This window comes from Prionailurus viverrinus, chromosome C2 (genome assembly GCF_022837055.1).
Source record: "Prionailurus viverrinus isolate Anna chromosome C2, UM_Priviv_1.0, whole genome shotgun sequence".
NCBI classification, from domain to species: domain Eukaryota; kingdom Metazoa; phylum Chordata; class Mammalia; order Carnivora; family Felidae; genus Prionailurus; species Prionailurus viverrinus.
The window spans coordinates 65210684-65229273 of record NC_062569.1 but is presented as its reverse complement, the minus strand read 5'-3'; the positions used below and the strand labels follow the sequence as shown (position 1 = coordinate 65229273).

Sequence of the window (18590 nt, the reverse complement as noted above, 5' to 3'; positions counted from 1 at the left end):
GAGGACCCCAAATTTTCCACCTTTCAAGATGTGCTACTATGTGCGTGGTCCTTAACACCTGTAGAAGACCCAGAGTTGCTGGAACCTTAGAAACAAGTTTTAGAAACACTATCTGTAGAGTCCGAAGGGGTAAGAGTACACAGAGTTCACAGAATGAAGGAAGTGAGGCTCACTGGTAAATGTTTAGAAGTCATCGAGAATAAGCAAAAATAAGGGACAGTAGGTGAATAAAGTACTTCAAACATGAGAGAAGCTTTTGAGTAAAAGGAAATACTCATGTATGACATGGAGTTTAATATAAAAGGGATATCTGGGGAGGAAAAAATTGATATTCACACAAGCTGTTGCAGCGCAAAAGCGAACTACAGCTGAGAAGTTAGCCAGCGAAGCTGGAGAATGCCATGGGAGACAGCATCCCCGTGGTCTTCTGGGACAGACTGTGCCAGGCTCTCAGAGAGCTCTGGGGCTTGGGCTCTGGAGGAAGCACATGTCCAAAGGTACAGGTGATGTGGAGAATCTGTCTGGAAACCAAGAAGGAGGCCACGTTGCAAACAGCATTTGTGAATAAGATATTACCCAGCTCTTTTTGTTGACAGAAATGAATAGGGTTTAAGAAAAAAAAAAAAAAAAAAGATAATGCTTTAGAACACAGAGATTCAGATGAACTGATAGGGGTGGTAATGTGGATGTTTATCATTGTTTATCAGAAATTAGATATGTCTAAGCATCACTGTTAGTGAAGTTTTACAGACGGAAAGTCATAACTTTGATATTTTATAGGGAGCGTGGCTCCAAATGGTTCTGAGAGATTATGATCTCTGGAACACAGACCCTTTCTAATAAAACCTAATTTAAACTACACAAGATTACAGAGATACACTAGCTTTGCTTGGAAGCTTACTTTTAATCATTTCAAGTCAGCCTTGTCTGAAGTTCCCTACTAAAACACGGTCCTAACAGAAAGGAGTAGCTCTAGTCACTTGTTAGGTCTATTGTCAATAATCTGATCAGACTCAGGCAGTAGGGACCTCAGGGGCCCTGGCCTTGTCTTGTGTCACAAAGAGGAAGAGGAAGAGCCGGGGCCTGGGTGGTGGCTGGTCTACAGGGAAGGGCTGGCACGTGTCTGCTATCAGTACCCGATTCTCTGCCTGTGGGGAGATCATGCAGCATGTGAGCAAACAGGATCAGAACCGCCCCAAGAGGAGCAATTAAGTTCCTGCTCTGAGCAAGGAAAGAAAACTTCACTCCAATTAGACAAAGAGCAGAAAAGGAGGCTTCAAGCCCACACCCTTCATTATTCTAGAACAGATCTAGGCACTAAGCTATATTTGACACGAGGCGATGCAATCGCTAGCCACCTTCTGGCCTGACTTTCTACTGCCGGTGTCCACAAACCAAAAGGGGCACATTTTCAGGGTTCCCTGGCTTGTTTCCATTTCAGAATCCTGGGCATGCCCCAATGCAGGTTTCTATAGCGCAACTGAGTTCAAGGACAAGATTCATCTCTACTAGATGTGAAGGAATCTTGGAGCACAAACCCACTCTGTGCTGATTAAGACACTCAAACTGGGCATGGGGCGTGGCATTAGAAACCTTCCTATTTCAGCCGAGTGTTCTTCTCATACAACCTGATCCACAGTTGTTGTTAATCTATCAACATCCCACACCCAGGCCCCACCTGAGAGCACCGAATCGGCACCCATGGCCTCCAGACAAATGGAACTGTTTCCCAGGAGGCGGGGCGCAGGGTGCTTGTCTTCCATTCCCGGTCACAACTGCTCTCCAGAAGGCCAGCAAGCTGGTGTGTGTACACAGAATATGTCAAATCAGCCCTTCCCTGGGCCCGAGCTGCTCAGTTTTGCCTCACCTCCTCTTTATTACCGATGAAACTGAAGTACATTGCATATTATCTACATCCGAGACCCCACCGAATCGGCTTACTCCCCATTCCCTCGAGCATGTCGCAGGCAGCCCATGCCCTGCACCACTGCACCTCTCTTCACCACCGAGCTCACCTGGCAGATATTCACAGGATATCTTCTCTGTCTCATCCTGGGTGAGCAGGTGTCTCTTTTCCGTTTAGACTCACATACCGAAGAGAGGCACCATCTTTGGGCAAAGTGTCAGTCTTGTAACACTTAGAATTCTTAGAGCACTCACTTTTTAGAAAGGTCACATATTTGGTTACAAGTCCTAATAATAATCAGAGTCCAGATGTTCTTCTAGGTCCTATAAGGTTCCTGCTAACTTGTGAAGAATGTCAACTGTCAATAACCTCCAACGTTATGCCAGACTGTGAACGGCCAGGGATAAGAGAAGGAAGCATAGAGGAACATGGAAAACGTGGACTCCTACGTGACTAAATAGCAGAGAATGGTTCACCCTTGGAAATGTTCTTTTCAAGATGTGTTAATAACCTCAGGGACAAAGATACTCCCCTAGCCACTGGGAGGAGTGGGGGAAAGGACGTGCCTTCTGAAATCTTTCATTCTGCAAGATAAAATTTGGAGATAAATTATAAATGTAAAAGGCTTTAAATATTTTAAGGAACATCGTCTCTTTTATCCTATTTGATCTTTCTTCTGCCCTTTTACTATTTACTTAAATATTTTTCCATTTCTTTCTAATTTGTAGTTTTAAAAATTTTAAATTTTAGGGGCGCCTGGGTGGCGCAGTCGGTTAAGTGTCCGACTTCAACCAGGTCACGATCTCGCGGTCCGTGAGTTCCAGCCCCGCGTCAGGCTCTGGGCTGATGGCTCGGAGCCTGGAGCCTGTTTCCGATTCTGTGTCTCCCTCTCTCTCTGCCCCTCCCCCGTTCATGCTCTGTCTCTCTCTGTCCCAAAAATAAATAAACGTTGAAAAAAAAATTAAAAAAAATTTAAATTTTATAGCTAATAAAATCGTAACATGTTTCTTAATTATCTCCTCCCCCAGATTAAATATTTTGCTGACCTCGTGTGAGTCACCCAAGGGAAAAGGACACATGGTCCTGCTTTTCAAGTGTGACACCTGTGGCAGGAATACTGTTCATCTCACGGGTTCCCTGTCCTTACCAGTAAGGGAGCAGGCAGTGATGTCTTCCATCTATTAACTGAGAAGAGCAGTGTTTGAGCGCCCCCAAGCCACACCCTCCGGGCTAGCAGAACTGTACCGGGTGCCAGGATGAGTGCCGTCCTACCTACCACTGCATCCCCGGGTACATATTTGCCTTCCTTCTCCCTCTTCCCAGGACACTTGGAAGAGAAGCAGAGGTAGGAACAAGACTTTGCCCTTCAAAGTCTGCGACCTTGTATCTGACGATCTTAGGACTCAGTACCTGAAACACTGTATGTGCTATACAAAGACAAGGGGAAAAGAAGGTTTTTAATGGTTTTGCATGACTAAGAAAGTCTACGGTCCTTTCCCTCGAACTTGAGTGGGCTTGTGACATCGTGACGCGCTTGCTACTGACAGAATAGAGTGGAAATGAAGCTGTGTGACTTCCAAAGCTAGGTCTGAAGAGGTGATAAAGCTCTGTCTTTTCCCCAGAAGACTCATTTTTCGCAACTCTGACTCCTCTGGGGCTGCCACGTTGCAAGGGAGCCCCAGATGACGTTCCATCCAAGCCAGCAGTGACCACTAGCGAGTCAAGACTCCACCAGAAGATTCCAGATCCCAATCAATGAGCCTCTCTGTCCAGCTGAAGCTCTAGAAATTGTGGAACACATACTTCATTCCCCCAGTGCCTGGTTCAAATTCCCAACTGAGAACGCATGAGCCTAAGAAAGTAATTGTTTTAAGCCATCCGGTTTTGAGGTAATCTGTTATGCGATATTATGAACTTGTGATAGATGAGTGTTATGCACTCATCTATTTTGATGTCCATATATGTTTAATAGTATGATGTTTCTCAGTGAACTTTCATAAATTCCCCTCATGTCATAAATAGCTAGGAGGTAAGGGAGTGGAAGGTGCGTGCTAGAACCCAAATGTTTAATGTCTGACTGAATAAAGGGTTCTATTTTCTGTATGCACTTGGTACATGCCTTTTTTCCTCAAAGCCCTCCAACAAAGTAAGGCCTCTGAAAAGATTTTAAGAATTTTTGTGGCAGCTAAAACTGTAACCAGATTCCTAGATGATAAAGTCAACCCAAACTGTTAAGCAAGGGCAATGCGGTTACTAAACCGTACAGCGTTATATTTTAGACTGACGTGATTTTTAATACTATCCCAAACGCTGTAGAGAAACGTTGGGAGATTTTTTTAAAGTTGATTTATTTATTTTTGAGAGAGAGAGAAGAGAGAGAGAGAGTGTGCAAGCAGGGAAGGGGCAGAGAGAGGGGGAGAGACAAAATCCCAAGCAGGCTCTGCGCTGTCAGCACTGAGCCTGACACGGGGCTCAATCTCAGGAACTGTGAGATCATGACCTGAGGCAAAATCAAGAGTTGGACACTTAACCAACTGAGCCACGCAGGCGCCCCGGACACATTTTAAAATATAGACATACAACCGTCTTTTGGGGATGGTTCAGGTATGGTGTAGCCTAAAGCTACTGGAGTGAACAAATTAAAAAACCTTTCAGATGACCACCACGTGGTACTAGGTTTGCACCTCTCTGTGGTATCTGTTCACAAACCCATAATGGAATAAAGTTCCAGTAGAGATGTCAATTTACAGATGGGTCTGCTTATTTAAAAACTGCTAAATAAAAGGCATTTGATCCGTTTCATAAAATGCAACTGATTTTTAAGGTTAAAATATGTTTAAAAGTAACTCTTAGTTTGTAGAACTATGTAACTAAAAGACTATTTTTTCAAGTCGCTTTTCCTTCTTTATTAACTTCCATTTCTTCATAAAGCTGCCCTCAGTATTTGGGAAGATGAATCCTCTAAATGGGTTGGTTTCCCATTGAAAAGAGCTTATTTAACACATCCACGGCTGATTCTATACATATAACTCATGCCTAACTCAATTAATTCAGGCTACAGTATTTTTCTGCCAAGAGTAATTCTGGAGACTGTGGGGAATGTGGTTGCTTTGGCTAACATTTCCAATTAGCCTGGCACTAACAAGCCTGGGAGCCTGTATTCCCCACACTGGCACTACTAGCTGAAGTTGGCTGATATTTTCAATTGCCTTCTAATTAATAGATTGGAAAAGATCCTTCCTGTTCCTCTTTAAGACAGCTTGATTCCTGGCACAAGGAAATCAGAGCGGCCACCACAAGGGCGTTAGAATCCATGGAGAACCACCTCCCTCTGGTCATGAGAACTCTTCCTGATGTTTCTTAACCTTAGGCCTCTTTCCATCGACCTCCTTGTCTCACAGGTTCTTTCAGAGCCGCACCCACTGCCTTCCGGAGCTGAGCTGCTCTTACCAGGTTTGGTAACTAACTGCCTGCTAAAGAAGTTACGTGAACTTGCTTATCAGTTGTCATGTGCTCGTGGCCCAGGGCTGCTGGATCGAGACCTGGGCCGAATGATTCTGGGGCTGGGCACTCTCTGTAACAGTATAGTCCAACCTGTCAAAAATGGCAACGATAAATCAAATAAAAAATAAAGTTGCGCTGGCCAACTGAACTACTGCCAGCCTCAAAGATTTAGTCTGCTAGTACGTCTATATTTAGAAGTCGTGCCAGCACTGGCCGGCCCTAGGCAACATCAAAGATAAATGTTGGCTTGAGAAATAAAAGAGCGTGTATGCGTTCAGCATAACCATATATAAGGAGGGGTTCCTAACAGGGGGTAGAGACGCTCCACATCTGGGTGGATTCAAAGGTTCCTCGTGCCAAACCTCACTCTCCCCTCAGTGATGGCTCTTTCATTTTGAGCACACTGGCACAGAGTTACTTTCACGGGTAAGAAAAGGGGGGTGGGATTGTTTGTGTTGCATGTTACTAAATAAATACTGCATGCATCTTAGCCCTTGGCACACTAGATGTTTCTATTAGTTGGAAGAGGATTAGGTCCCTGAAATAGTCAAGGATAATCAGCAGGTCCTCTGATTTGAATCCAAGGAATACAACGTTCCTATATATTCCTCCCAATATGGAGGCTCATCTGAATGTCCAGTGCTTTGATAAGACCAGAAGGTTGCCACTGGCCCAGAGAAGGGAAAGGAAAGTAGCAAGGGGTGACTGTAGGACAGGCTGCCGTAGTTTTGACGCGTGAACCACGGCATGGACGGACTTAGTCCATCCACCTGGCCAAGGCACAAGGCAGTCATCTTCCAGCTGGCATCCAACAAGCATGAAAAACATGAGTTGATACATTAGGTGCCACGGACCAAGAAAGGGATTTGTCATTTAGTAGCAGCCAGAAGTTGCCCACAAAGTCTGCTCCCCAAACACACAATAACCCATCCTGCACACGTGACAAATGACAGAATCTGCTTCAGGTGTGCAGATATCTGGGGCGGAGGTCCCTAAAAGTGAGGGCTCCTTTTAACTTAGCTCTGCCTTTGGTACCCGTGAGCCCCTCTCAGTTCTAAATCTATCCTGGCCTACTTCCCACCAACAGAGCCTACAGGGGAGGATGCTGCCCACCCCCGGCTCTCTGAAACCACCCGTGGGTGTGGCACTGAAGGTCTGTGATGTGGCAAAACACTACTACTCTGCCAGGTCACTGACTGGGCTTAAGGCTCCTGTGTGAAAGATGGTTTGTGATGGAGCGAGTGCCACATGATCCCGGGACCCCACTCTGCAATCTCCATGAGGGCGTTCCCCGAGAATGACTGAAAGAGCACACAGGCCTGGCAAGTGGCAGCTTCCCTTATATTTCAGTCAGGCAGGGGCGATGGCTTGGGGAATGCAAACCAGTTTTCTCACTGCACCAACGCTACGCAACCAAAGCAGTGCGGCACCTTGGAGAAAGCGTCGGCTGGATTTTCAGGGGGCTCTCTCCCGCACTGTAGGAGACCCAGGAAGTCACTGTTTTGCTGAAGCTCCAGTACCTTCCATGAATGGCTGTCTGTCCAACCAGAGAAGCCATGGGCAAATTCACTGGTGCCAAGAAGCATTCTGAAAGGTTATCAGTGCTAATTGTGCGACACCTAAGCTAAGAAGCAATGTTTTTAGTAAACTAATTACCAAGCACCTGCTAAGGGGCCAGCTCAATCCCTAAATGAGCTAAGTTGGCTCTTCCTAAGTGTCTACGAAGCGACAATCTATGGCCTGTTGTCAGCTCCATGAGGTTTCTGCAACAGGACTGCTGAGCATGGTTTGGCTCGATAATGGGTCCCCAGGGGCTTTGTGGGCTCCACCTGCTGCTGGCCTCTCCGCTCTTTCTACGTCAAATTATACTTCCTTGATTTCTGTGGCATTTATGTCATTCTTAGTCGCCTATGTTTTGCAGCTGTGTTGGCTCATTAGTCACCAGGACGGCCACATGTGAAATTCCTATCTGGGCTAGCTGAGTCACATGGGAGGAAGAATCTTGGGAACTGTACTAGTCACATTCCCACAAAGCTATTTTTTTTTGGTTCTTTCATATGTTCTCTACATGTCATGTCCGGAAGCCAAGCTAATGGCAAATTAACATCTATATATAGCACTGACATCCGTGTTTGTTTTGTTCAAACTGGAGACACTAGCCTCAAGGCTCCTCAAAGTTCCACAGAAGAATGTCACAATCCCCTCATACAGTCCTTCTAACGGCTGACTTTTCCTGCCCCAGATCCTAATATGCACTTAGGGGACATGAAATACTCATTACACTGCATCTGCTGTTGCCCAAGTTAACCCACCGAACCCCAGTGGGATAACGGATACTGATTTCGAGTGGGGAAGCTAAGACTTGGGGCCTCAGTTACTTGCTTGACTGGTAAGAGATAAAGCAGACGCTCGGAATCCAAGTCTCCCTCAGTGGATGCCATGTGACTGAGACATATCAGCAATAGGGTTCCAGGCCACACAGCACCAGGTAGGGCTTCTATATGGTACAACCGAAAACCTTATCTAAGAGTAAAACTCTGTTGACAAGTTTCCATACACACTTCCTTTACAGGACTGAACGTTTTCTAAAATGGAAAAGAAAGTTCCTATCTGACTGTGAAGTTTGTTCTTTTACTCGTTACAAAAAAAAGAAAAAAGAAAAGAAAAGAAAAGAAAAGAAAAGAAAAGAAAAGAAAAGAAAAAGGCCAGATCACCATCCCTTAAAACAGACCGAGCAGGCATTGATGTGCAAGTCAACTGGAGGTTACTAATTCTTTTTAGTAAAAGCCCCTCCCTACCCTAGAGAGATCTGTCCTCAATCCCTACATTTTAGCTTCTAGAGAAAAACTCCCACCCCCTACTGGATACCTCAGTGCCATCAGGCAGAGAAGCAACAGGGCAGATAATGTGGCTCTGGAGGTGCCCAAAAGAGGGATGTGGGCAGGACAAAGGGGTTGGTTAGCTCGCGGGCAGGGAGGGTTAGTGGATGGGGTAGTGAGCTTTAAGCAGTAGGTCCTCCCTCCTGAACTCCTATCCCCAAATCTCCATTGTGGGAAAGAACGTTCACCTTGAGAAACCTAGCATCGAAGCATGGTTTTGCTGTGTTCTCCTACTCATAATTCTGGATTAAACTAAAACTGGATTCATAAAGCAGTAAGTTTGCTGTTTCTTTGAAGTCAGGCTGGGTATAAAACTCAAATCTAGCAAAAGAAAGAAACCCTCATAAGGCTTTGGGCCTGCCTTCTGCCAGCCAGAAGCCTATGACTTGTGAATTAAAATGCAAATGTAGGGGTAAACGTGGGGGTGGGGGCCACACTGTGATCAGGAAGAGGTTAAAATATAATGGTGGCACATCCAACAGTCAAGTAGAACAGTACTTTGAAAATGACCTCCTTCCTTTCCAATGGTATCTCCCGGAGGCAAACAGTGGCTAAAAGTCTATAAAAATGCAAGGTCGGCTCTCAGGTCCCATGCCTGTAAACGCCACAACTCATCTGAGTCACCACAGGAGGAGGAAGGGACCAGCAAAGTGCGTACCTTTCCACATTATGAAAACTGCTCCGTCTCAGGGGAAGATCAAAACTGATGGCCACAGCTGGAAAGCCAGTGACACCCATGTGGTCCATTTTTGGTGGCTCATTACCATCTCCCAGTCAGAGTTACTTCCCACCCTGACTTAAAACTCAAGGACTATCTAGTTATGATTACTAACAGAGAAAAGTAGGCAGCTAACCTCTGGCAGAACAATTAGTGAGTAATTTCCAAGTGAATTCTGTGGAACAGTAATGCAACATTAAAGACAATGAGTTTAGGGGAGAGAGAGTATCAGCTTCCCCCTGAGCTGTAACAGGTTTCTGTTTTCTGTGACCCATTAGGGCTACACCTGACCTTAGAGACCAGCAGCAGTTAGCTATTGATTAACTACTGGCTCTTCCCGGGGCATTATGCTCCACTAGGGCAGATTCTGGAAATAGTTCCTGGTACTAGATGTACCTGAGTCCAGAGACTACCAGCAGAAGGTTTTGAAGGGCAGCAGAAGGTTTTAAAGGGATACCCAGGGCCCCATGTGCTCACACTTCCTGGAGGTCAGATGTCGTTCTCTGAGCATCTGATTTTCTTCCTTCACGAAGTCATGAGTAGCATGGGAATGGCGGGGGGGGGGGGGGGGGGTGCAAAAACCAACCTAAGCGAGGTGCCTCAAGAGGGCTACTGATCCCCAACCTAGCCCCGAATTTAGAAATACAAGCTATTAGTTTCTGTCAGAAACATTACTTCTGAGATGACACAACAGGCAGGAATGAATTGGTTACTATTGCTTCTATTCTCACTGTCAGGAAACCCAATGACACCATTTTAAAATCTTTTTTGGAGGGACTGAAAAGGAGAGAGCCAGCATATAAAGCAAAAAAGCTATTTGATGGAAAAATTTGAGAAGCAAGTGGTTAAGTCTGTTTTATTTATGTCTGTTTAAAAAAGTACAGGAGGATAGCATTACATGAGCTTTTTTCAGCTCTCAGAGTAAGAGAGCTTCCCTATGTCACAGATCCCTCACAGGACAGTGTAGAGTGTTGAGACACTGAGGGTCTGTTCCACGAATGCTCAAGTATTTAATAAACAAACAACAGTGAAAAGGATCCTAAAATAGACTCTTATCAGAAGGGACAATCCTAAATAAGGAGTTTTGAGAGAGTGTCAATGACGTAAGTATACATGAGCTGATGGGTAAACTGAGGACTGGAGAGGTCAAGCTGCCAGTATAAAACCTAGAACAGAATTTACAGCCCCTCATCTTGGTGTTCTTTCAACTATCCTCTCCTTTCAGGGAGTTCACAGGACTTAAAGGTCAGAGAACACTCCAGAGAGTTTAGGGTCCAGAAGTCTTTCTAGAAGGTGAATAGTAAGCCACGGAAGACAAAAGCATTCCTACGTTGGCAAAAGGTCTATGGTAGGTGGGAGTTCACTCACCTGGAATCTTCGATAAGGCTTAAGAGAGTCAACACCAGCAGGAATTAGCAAGTGGGAGAGAAAATGAAGAGGAAGGACAAAGCCTGAAGAATGAAGATGGGAGCAAGGAGAGGATGGAAAGACAGCAAGCAGGGAGAGGCAGGAGAAGGCAAAAAAATGAACAATTTAACATTGTGCGGTCGCGAGCCTATAGTGGGTACTACTGATTATAAACGGTCATTAGACAAAGCTTCTCCATTTCATGTGACGCTGTAGCTTATTTCCTCCACGCATCCTGCCAGGACACTTTCCATCCAAATTCAAAGGGAAGAAGGCCAACAACTGAGTCACCATGACCATTTCCTGCAGCACCTGGGTTTTCCTTGGAGGTTTCCCATCCAAATACTCGACTTCTCTGACCTTACTTCACTTATGAGGCCATGGTCCAAAGCAGAAAAAAAAAAAAACAAAAAAAAAAACAAAACAAAAAACATAGGACACACACACACAGACGCACAGCTCGGAGAGGAGATCTGAGATGAAAACCTGCCTCCTCTTTAGTGGTAAATTCTATCTTGATGTAAAACCTCAAGATATGAGAAAAAGCATCAGGCACATCAGTGCAACACACCAACAGACACTTAAAAACACTCTCAGTCAACACTCACTCGTCCTTACGGAGGAGGGGGAGATGGCAAGGTGTGGCCATGTGCTCACAGGTCGGCCAGGCTCCTTTCCAGCCTTCTGCACTGCCTATAAAAATCTCTGTCCACAAGAGCCATGGGGGTGGTTTCGCTTTCCCTTCAAACCACTTTAATATGAAACCCACCTAATCTGTAAAATATCCTGGTCAAGTCTGAGATTTCACCAATCTGTACATAGGAACTATTCACAAGGATCCCCAGAACAATAGATCGTTGTCTTTGGTAACATGGAGCCCCAGCGTTCAGATGCAACCCAGATGCGAAAACACACTTCTGCAGAAAGTGACGAAGGGCTCCCTTTTTCACATCAAAATTGCACGTGGGAGTTTTGTCCAATTTCGTTCTACATTTGGTGGGAATATTTTTTCCACACTCGACAAGTCACTTTTTGCCTAAGCCTGTATTCTGAACCTTTAAAATCCCCCTGAATTTAAGTCACAAAGACTATTAACTTGCATTTCTCTCCCAATTCCACATTTCCTATTCTTAAATCTTCGTCTGTTTGCTCAATCACTGACAGATAGAATAGAGCAAGGGTGAATGAACGAATGAATGAATAGAACTAACAGCCACAGGGACAATAAGTACAGTCCCTTTTTAGAAACGAAAGGCTTCTTTCTGCATCCAGCATTTCCTGTCTGAGATTCTGTGGGTGGTGTTAGCAAGGCCAGAAACGCACAGGGTCACCATTCAGCACCCAGCGGCCTTGAGAACAAGGAAACTTCACCATGGATACCACCCTAGGACCTCTGGTGACAGAAACAGCAAGAAGGTAGCCTGTTATAGGGTGCTCTAGTCCACAGGATGATCACACGTGCCATTGGTAGAGTGAGACCTCCAGGCATGGCTCCAACTGTCCCACAGAGAACACCCAATGGTGCAACACCAATGTTCATCCATGGCTTCAAAAAGCAGAAACAAATTACGTTTCCTAAGCCACAGTGTGGGTTACCTTATCAAAACCATCTATGCAGAATGGCCCTGAGCACTCAAGACAACAGAGCAGTCGATTTATAATACTAATTGATGGCTGGCTGGGCACTAGGGACTCCATAATAGATAAGACCCTGTCTTTTCTTTCAGTAGAATTTCTTGCAAATAAAGCAAGTACATACATTTAATGCAATCTAATACAATTCATTATGCGACTTTAGTCTGTCCTCCTTTTCCACAGTCAATACTATAGGTTTTAAACTTTTCTCTATTTACGTTCTTTCCTCCCCCATGTGTTTAGTGCATCTTAAAAAAGCATAAAATGGTTATTTGTTCAGCAACTTTGTTTCTGCCGTGGCGTTTTAGTTGGATGGATATGAAAATACGCTTACCTCATCCCATTCTAAAAGGTAGTTGGTGATTTTTGAACCATTGTCAATTGGTGCCTGAAAAGAAGAAAAATAGTAAAATGAGATGAGAGAAAGCTGTTCACAGACAAAACTTAGGAGCTACCCACTTGATTCGAATACAGTACCTATGCTAGTCCTGTGCTCTCCCCTAAAAGAGGGATCACCCCGGTGGCTCCTGCATTTCCTTGGGAAACATTACCACAAATGAATTTTAATACAATTCAACTGTAGAGAAAGCCCCCCCCCCCCCCAATAATAAATCATGTCCCACACAAAGAGCCAAACCTGCTTTCCCCACTGCCTCTACCTTTACACCTACTTGGTGCCCTACTTCCTCTGGGGATGAAACTTTCAAGAAGCACGTTAAGAAGGGAGAGATTAAAAAGGAAGCTGAGAAACTTAGATGCTGCTTGGAGTCTTGCGGGGGTAAATCTGACCCAGCTAGGTTCAGGGTCAAGAGTCTATAGTTTTGTAACTTCCTCCATACAGTTGCTTTTTTTTTTTTTTTTTTTTTTAAGTGCTTAAGATTAGAGAGCCTTCTGTGCCACTGAGATTTCCCTTAAAAAAAAAATGAGGAAAAATGATGAGATCCCCTGAGAGATTACCAAGAGCAATTAGCCCTTCACATGTTAGCAAAAAGAAGTTTCATAATTTGCTTTCCTCTTAAAAGCATGCTGAGGTCTATTTCACTAAGAAACAGGCCTTGGACAATGGGAAGGGGGGCAGAAAACTTTGGAGACGAGTGCTGTGCAGGGTTAGACCTGCCAGAAGGGGGTGCTGCAGGGAGCAGGCAACCAGAAGGAAGAGGAGACCACTCCCTCATTGCACAAATGTGTCTGGGCCTGGCCCCTTCCCCAGGAAAGAGCTGGAGCCCCACAAACGGCACTGTCCTACCTAGTAAAGGGCAGCCAGGTCACTGGAGTTACACTAAAACCCGGCTTGGCTGTTTGTCATGTGTGGTCTTTTGTTAGGCCCTTAATATCATTGTTTAATATTGTGTTCCAAGAATAAATGGATGCGACGAGTAATTGGGAGAATATATATATCAACCACCTACCCGATACCAGGTACTGAGGAAGCACTCAGTAAACAAAAGCGGTTGTTTTATTTTGGCTAATAATAAAACGACATCAAGGGCTCAGTAAATATTAGTCAAATTCATAAAGAAACTCTTCTCCCTCCTTTCCTTCCTTCCTTCTCCTTTCATCTTCTGAGTCATATAATCTGAGTCTCAAAGCCAGATTTCAGGGGAGTGCTGTATGTCCTACTGAACCGTAATTTCAGGCTTTTGTGGGCTCAATTTGGTAGACAGGGATACATCTGAAGTTCTAAGTAATGGACACAAAGTTTTAGATGAGAACACATTTCTAAGATAAGAACTACATTTATGATGTTTACAAATTTTGCTAGAGAAACTGTTCTTTCAGTACTTTCTTCTATGATACACTTCCTGCCCCACCACCGAGTTCTTAATTCCTTGAGGGTGGGAACACCGACTTTGGTTTTTGTATTGCCCAATCTCCTATTGCTGACTAATAAGAAGAAGTTAGATCTTGCACTCTCTCGATGTTTTCCTAGATTCAAGGGCAGCTGGGCAGTGACAGCACTGTCCCCTGTCCTTGTGCCCCTCAGCTAGAGCACTGTGATCAGGAGATCTGTTCTAAGGACATTTAAGCAAACACTGAACTGAATCCAGAACTTTCAAGTTTGTACATGACTTAATGGAACAAATGTATGTTTCTGATCTATAATTAAATAAAAGGAGAAAGAAAATGTGAAATAGTTTCGTCCTAATAAGTAAACTTTTTCTTGAAGATGCTGGTCTGCCAAAGACCTGAATTTCATCCAGGTTTTAAGCAGAGTATGTATCAGTGATTCCCAACTTTAGGTTTATAAGACCCCGGGGTCCCTCTGGCAGTCTTAAGAAGATTTCTTATATTTTGCAAACAAAATGAATTTTAATTCTTTTCTTTAAAAAAGATATGCTTATGTGCGTATACGTGCAAATAGAGAACATGTTTTAAAATGTGTATCTCCAAGGACTGAAACAATGACGACCGGTTAGTTGAGTGTTACAACTCGGAAAAGGTAGGGAATCACTGACCTGGATTATCCCTGGAAGCCAGGAAGGAAAATAAAATAGTTCAGATTCTAAGCCAGTCTAAGCTTTGCCTTTGCCAAGTAACATACTCCATGTTGGCCAGTGCCTATGAGAACGCAGCCCACACGAGAGGGGTCTCCAGAAGCCCATGCTTTGCTGCTAACCACTACTCTCAATGGCTTTTATGGATGCCCTGGTTAAATTCAACCTCCTGGTCTAGAAACCAAAGGACAAAATATATCTTTACCAATAAGAGACCTCCCTAGCCATCTTATTTCTTTTACACATTAGTGTATTCCCCAAACACCACAAATTTTTATCTCTACCTCTAAAAATTCACATCTTAAACACATTTTAAAATATAAACAGAGAGGGGTGTCTGGGTGGCTCAGTCGGTTAAGCATCCGACTTTTGCTCAGGTCATGATCTCACGGTTGGTGCGTTCGAGTTCCCCATTGGGCTCTCTACTGTCGGCACAGAGCCTGCTTTGGATCCTGTCCCCCTTTCTCTCTGCCATCCCCCCCCAAAAAAAACCAAACATTTAAAAAATATATAAACATAGAGAAATAATTACTATAGATATTGATAACAGAATCTACTGTTTTCTTGCAAACACACAACTGTGACTAATGAGCTAACAATACACCTTTAGGACCTCTCTTTGGCAGGAGCGATTTGTAGTCCGTGAACTGTATTTTATGAAAACTACTATGTAACTTAGACTTTAAAAAATAATTGGTAATCCTAATAGATCTAAGGCCTAGTTAGTAAAAATGAATTAAGTCTTAATGTAGTTTAGAACACTAAAAATTCTAGGCAGTTTTAAATATTAAACATTTCAGAGTTGCCACTGAAAGAAGCCAATGGAGCCCAAAACTTACTTTTTTCTAAATCTTTCTTTATCAAAACTTTTTACTAAAGTCCTCAACTGTTTCCTGAAATGAAGTAAACCATTAGAAAGCGATGAAATTCAGGGGTGCCTGGGTGGCTCAGTCATTTAAACGTCTGACTCTGGATTCTGGCTCAGGTCATGATCTCACGGTTCGTGGGATCGAGGCCCTGCATCAGGCTCAGAGCCTGCTTGGGATTCTCTCTCTCTCCCTTTCTCTTTGCCCCTCCCCCACTCTTTCTCTCTCTCAAAATAAATAAACTTAAAAAGTGACGAAATTCAGTTATCTAAGTATTTATATCACCTATAAGGCATTGCTTATGATTCTAAAAGATTTATCCCTGCAAAGAAAGCTAAATGTTTTTTAAGTGTATTTTTTTTTTTTTGAGAGAGAGAACGCAAGGGAGGGGCAGAGAGAGAGAGAGAGAGACAGACAGACAGACAGAGAGAATATCCCAAGCAGTCTCCGTACTGTCAGTGTAGACAATGATGCAGGGCTCAAACTCACAAACTGCGAGATCATGACCTGAGCCAAAACCAAGAGTCAGATGCCTAACCGACTGAGCCACCCAGGTGCCCTGAGAGCTCAAACTTCTTTTTGTAGTTCCATCTACTACCGCTCTGCCCAATTTTTATAGACATACCAACTTTTGATATCATAAAGATTTGTTTCACACACTTACTATGTAGAAAATCTAACACCATCACAAAACTGGAGTAATGCTAAATAAAAATTTTCCAAATGGCTACTCTTCACATTGTTCCCGACACTTTGAGCTACCCACCTTCCATTGCAAGGTTAGTGAACTTTTGCTCCTGTGTGCCAGCTTAGGTGGGAAGGGACATTCAGGTGCGCAGCTGTGGGTGGTGAAGCTAACTGGCTCGGAGCAGGATCCCTTTACGGAATTGTACATGGCATATACCCTGGAAACAAACAGACAAACAGTCAGTGGCAGTGGCCCATCACAGATGACCAGGGTTTATATCTGTGCTTTGCCCCAGGCCTTTTTCCAGAGAGAAACAGAACTGAGGTGCTGCACACCATGACTCCTTCTTATCTCCTGGATGTCCTGACCTAACTGTGGCCAGCATCTCCAGGGGATAATCACCCCAGCAGGGAATGTGCCTCAACTCATTCTCTCCTTCCATGAATTGTCAGAACCCTCAGCCCCAATTAAGATAGGCTGGGTCTACTGACTGGAAAAGAGTATGCTGAATAAGAAAACATCCTAATCCCCAAAGTGGTCTTCAAATATCCATTCTAAAACCATGAACCACTCTCCAGTTGACTCTGTCTGGAAGAAGACTGAAAGGAGAGTTAAGGGTTGGCCGAAAAGGGACGAGCCTACAAACTAGAGAAGAAGTATACACAATGGGGTAGAATAGATAACATCTTTAAACTGTTGATAACACTGCAGATATTTGGGAGAAATACAGACGGTATGCTTGTTACTGCCAAGTGCATCTCTAACTCAACAAAAACAATGTTCAGGTACAGCTTATCCATGTGAACATTTCACTTTTGCACCTGGCACCGAGATTAAAGATGGGTACTCTGCACATTAAAATGCCTGGCTCAACACCGAACATATGGGTCTGATTTCTCCAGAGAAGCTATGAAGAAAAAGCACATAATGTGCTATTATAAAACTATACTTCTTTCAAATATCCTAAAATAGGGCTATGTTGATTTTTATCATCTTCCTTTCTATTTTTCCATTTTTAAAATACTCAGCATTAAAAAAATCCCAATGTGAAAACCTACTCGTTTTAAAAGACAACAAAGAAACTTTTGCTGCCTAAAAAAGATGCAAGGATTCAAGCTATTCAGAACTGGCAAATACATCAAGCCCTTAATTTGTGAGGTCCCATTAAAGACAGAAGAAAACTCAGAATCCAGCGGGGAAGTAAACTTTCCAGAGCTACACGGCTAGAAAGTTGCCTCAACTGAATGCAGCCGTGTAAATCTAACTGCTGTCCTCTATTGCCTACCGTCCTTACTCATCCTGCAATTATGCTTCTCTGAGCACCCACACTCCACCTCCCCTCACTCTACTCAGCGAACATAAACAAGAGCTAAAGATAACAACATTATGGAAAACAGGACCTAATTAGGTGTGTGATTTGCAAAGTCCCTTCTCCTCAAGGTCTATCACAAAGAATTTATAGAGGTCATGCAAGTTAAAATCACTAATGCTATTTGCCACCCTAAAAGGTAAGAGACAGATGACTGGATACTTGATTTCTTTGTCTTAGGGGAGGACACCACAACATCTGATCCAAACAAATAACACTTACTAGGATGCTCTTCACCCAACCTGATGAAAACAAATGTTCCTTTTTGCATGTCCTAAATATAGGAACATGATAATATAAAAGGAAATGGTAGATTTGGCTAGATCATTTCCATGTATTAGGATAGGCTCACTAGGAGTAAATTACTTAAAATGAATCACAGAATATTCCAGACGTGGGCAGGGTTCCTGCCTAAACTTTAGTAGATCAGTTGGATTCTCCAGCTGGTGGCTCATGGGTTACATCTGGCCCAAGCTATGTGTGGGAGAGAGGGAAAAAATAGAGTGATTTAAAATATCACAGCCCCCTGTGCATGAATGGATGGACATGGGCAATGGTCAGTACAAAAAGAGACACCAGACATTATACACTCCTAATGAACGATAATGCCACAACCTACAAAATCCTTGCCAGAAAAACGGAACCTGTATCTGATTAAGCCTCCTTCCCATTATATAGGAAACACAGAGAGAATATATTAAGCAAAACTACAGGGTTGCAATCTGCCTAATCCACACTGCAGAAAATTCTACAGGACAAAAAAAGTTATTCTAACTAATAAATTGCACGGGGACAAAACAGAAAAGGGAGGTGAAACCTATAGATTAAAAGAAATTTATAAGATACCAACCAAACAGAATATTCAGGCCATGTTTGTATTTCAACTACAACAAACTGAAGAGACAAAACCTTCATTTTTAGGACAGTTGAGGAAATGGAAAGAGTCCCTGAATTTTAAAGATGTTAAGGAATGTTATCATTTTTGCTTATTTTGGATGGGCATGTGATGACGGTAATGTGGTTCATAGATGAAACACGATGGTGTCTGGATTGGACTTCAACACAGATGTGGGGTAGGAGGAGGAGGGAGGGGCAGCAAGGGAATAAGAAGCCGGATGATGGG

At 43.6% G+C, this 18590-nt stretch overlaps 1 protein-coding gene across 3 annotated transcripts in view; it reads right to left on the bottom strand.

The window, feature by feature from the left end:
• The window catches only part of FNDC3B (fibronectin type III domain containing 3B), a 362124-nt gene that overhangs the window by 66677 nt on the left and 276857 nt on the right, over window positions 1-18590 (bottom strand). For all 3 annotated transcript variants that reach the window (XM_047875932.1, XM_047875933.1, XM_047875934.1), the window contains exons 10-11: window positions 16177-16315; window positions 12384-12437 (exon numbers count right to left, since the gene is read on the bottom strand). In XM_047875932.1, coding sequence (XP_047731888.1) covers window positions 12384-12437; window positions 16177-16315 — 193 coding nt within the window. The remainder of the gene's footprint in view (window positions 1-12383; window positions 12438-16176; window positions 16316-18590) is intronic.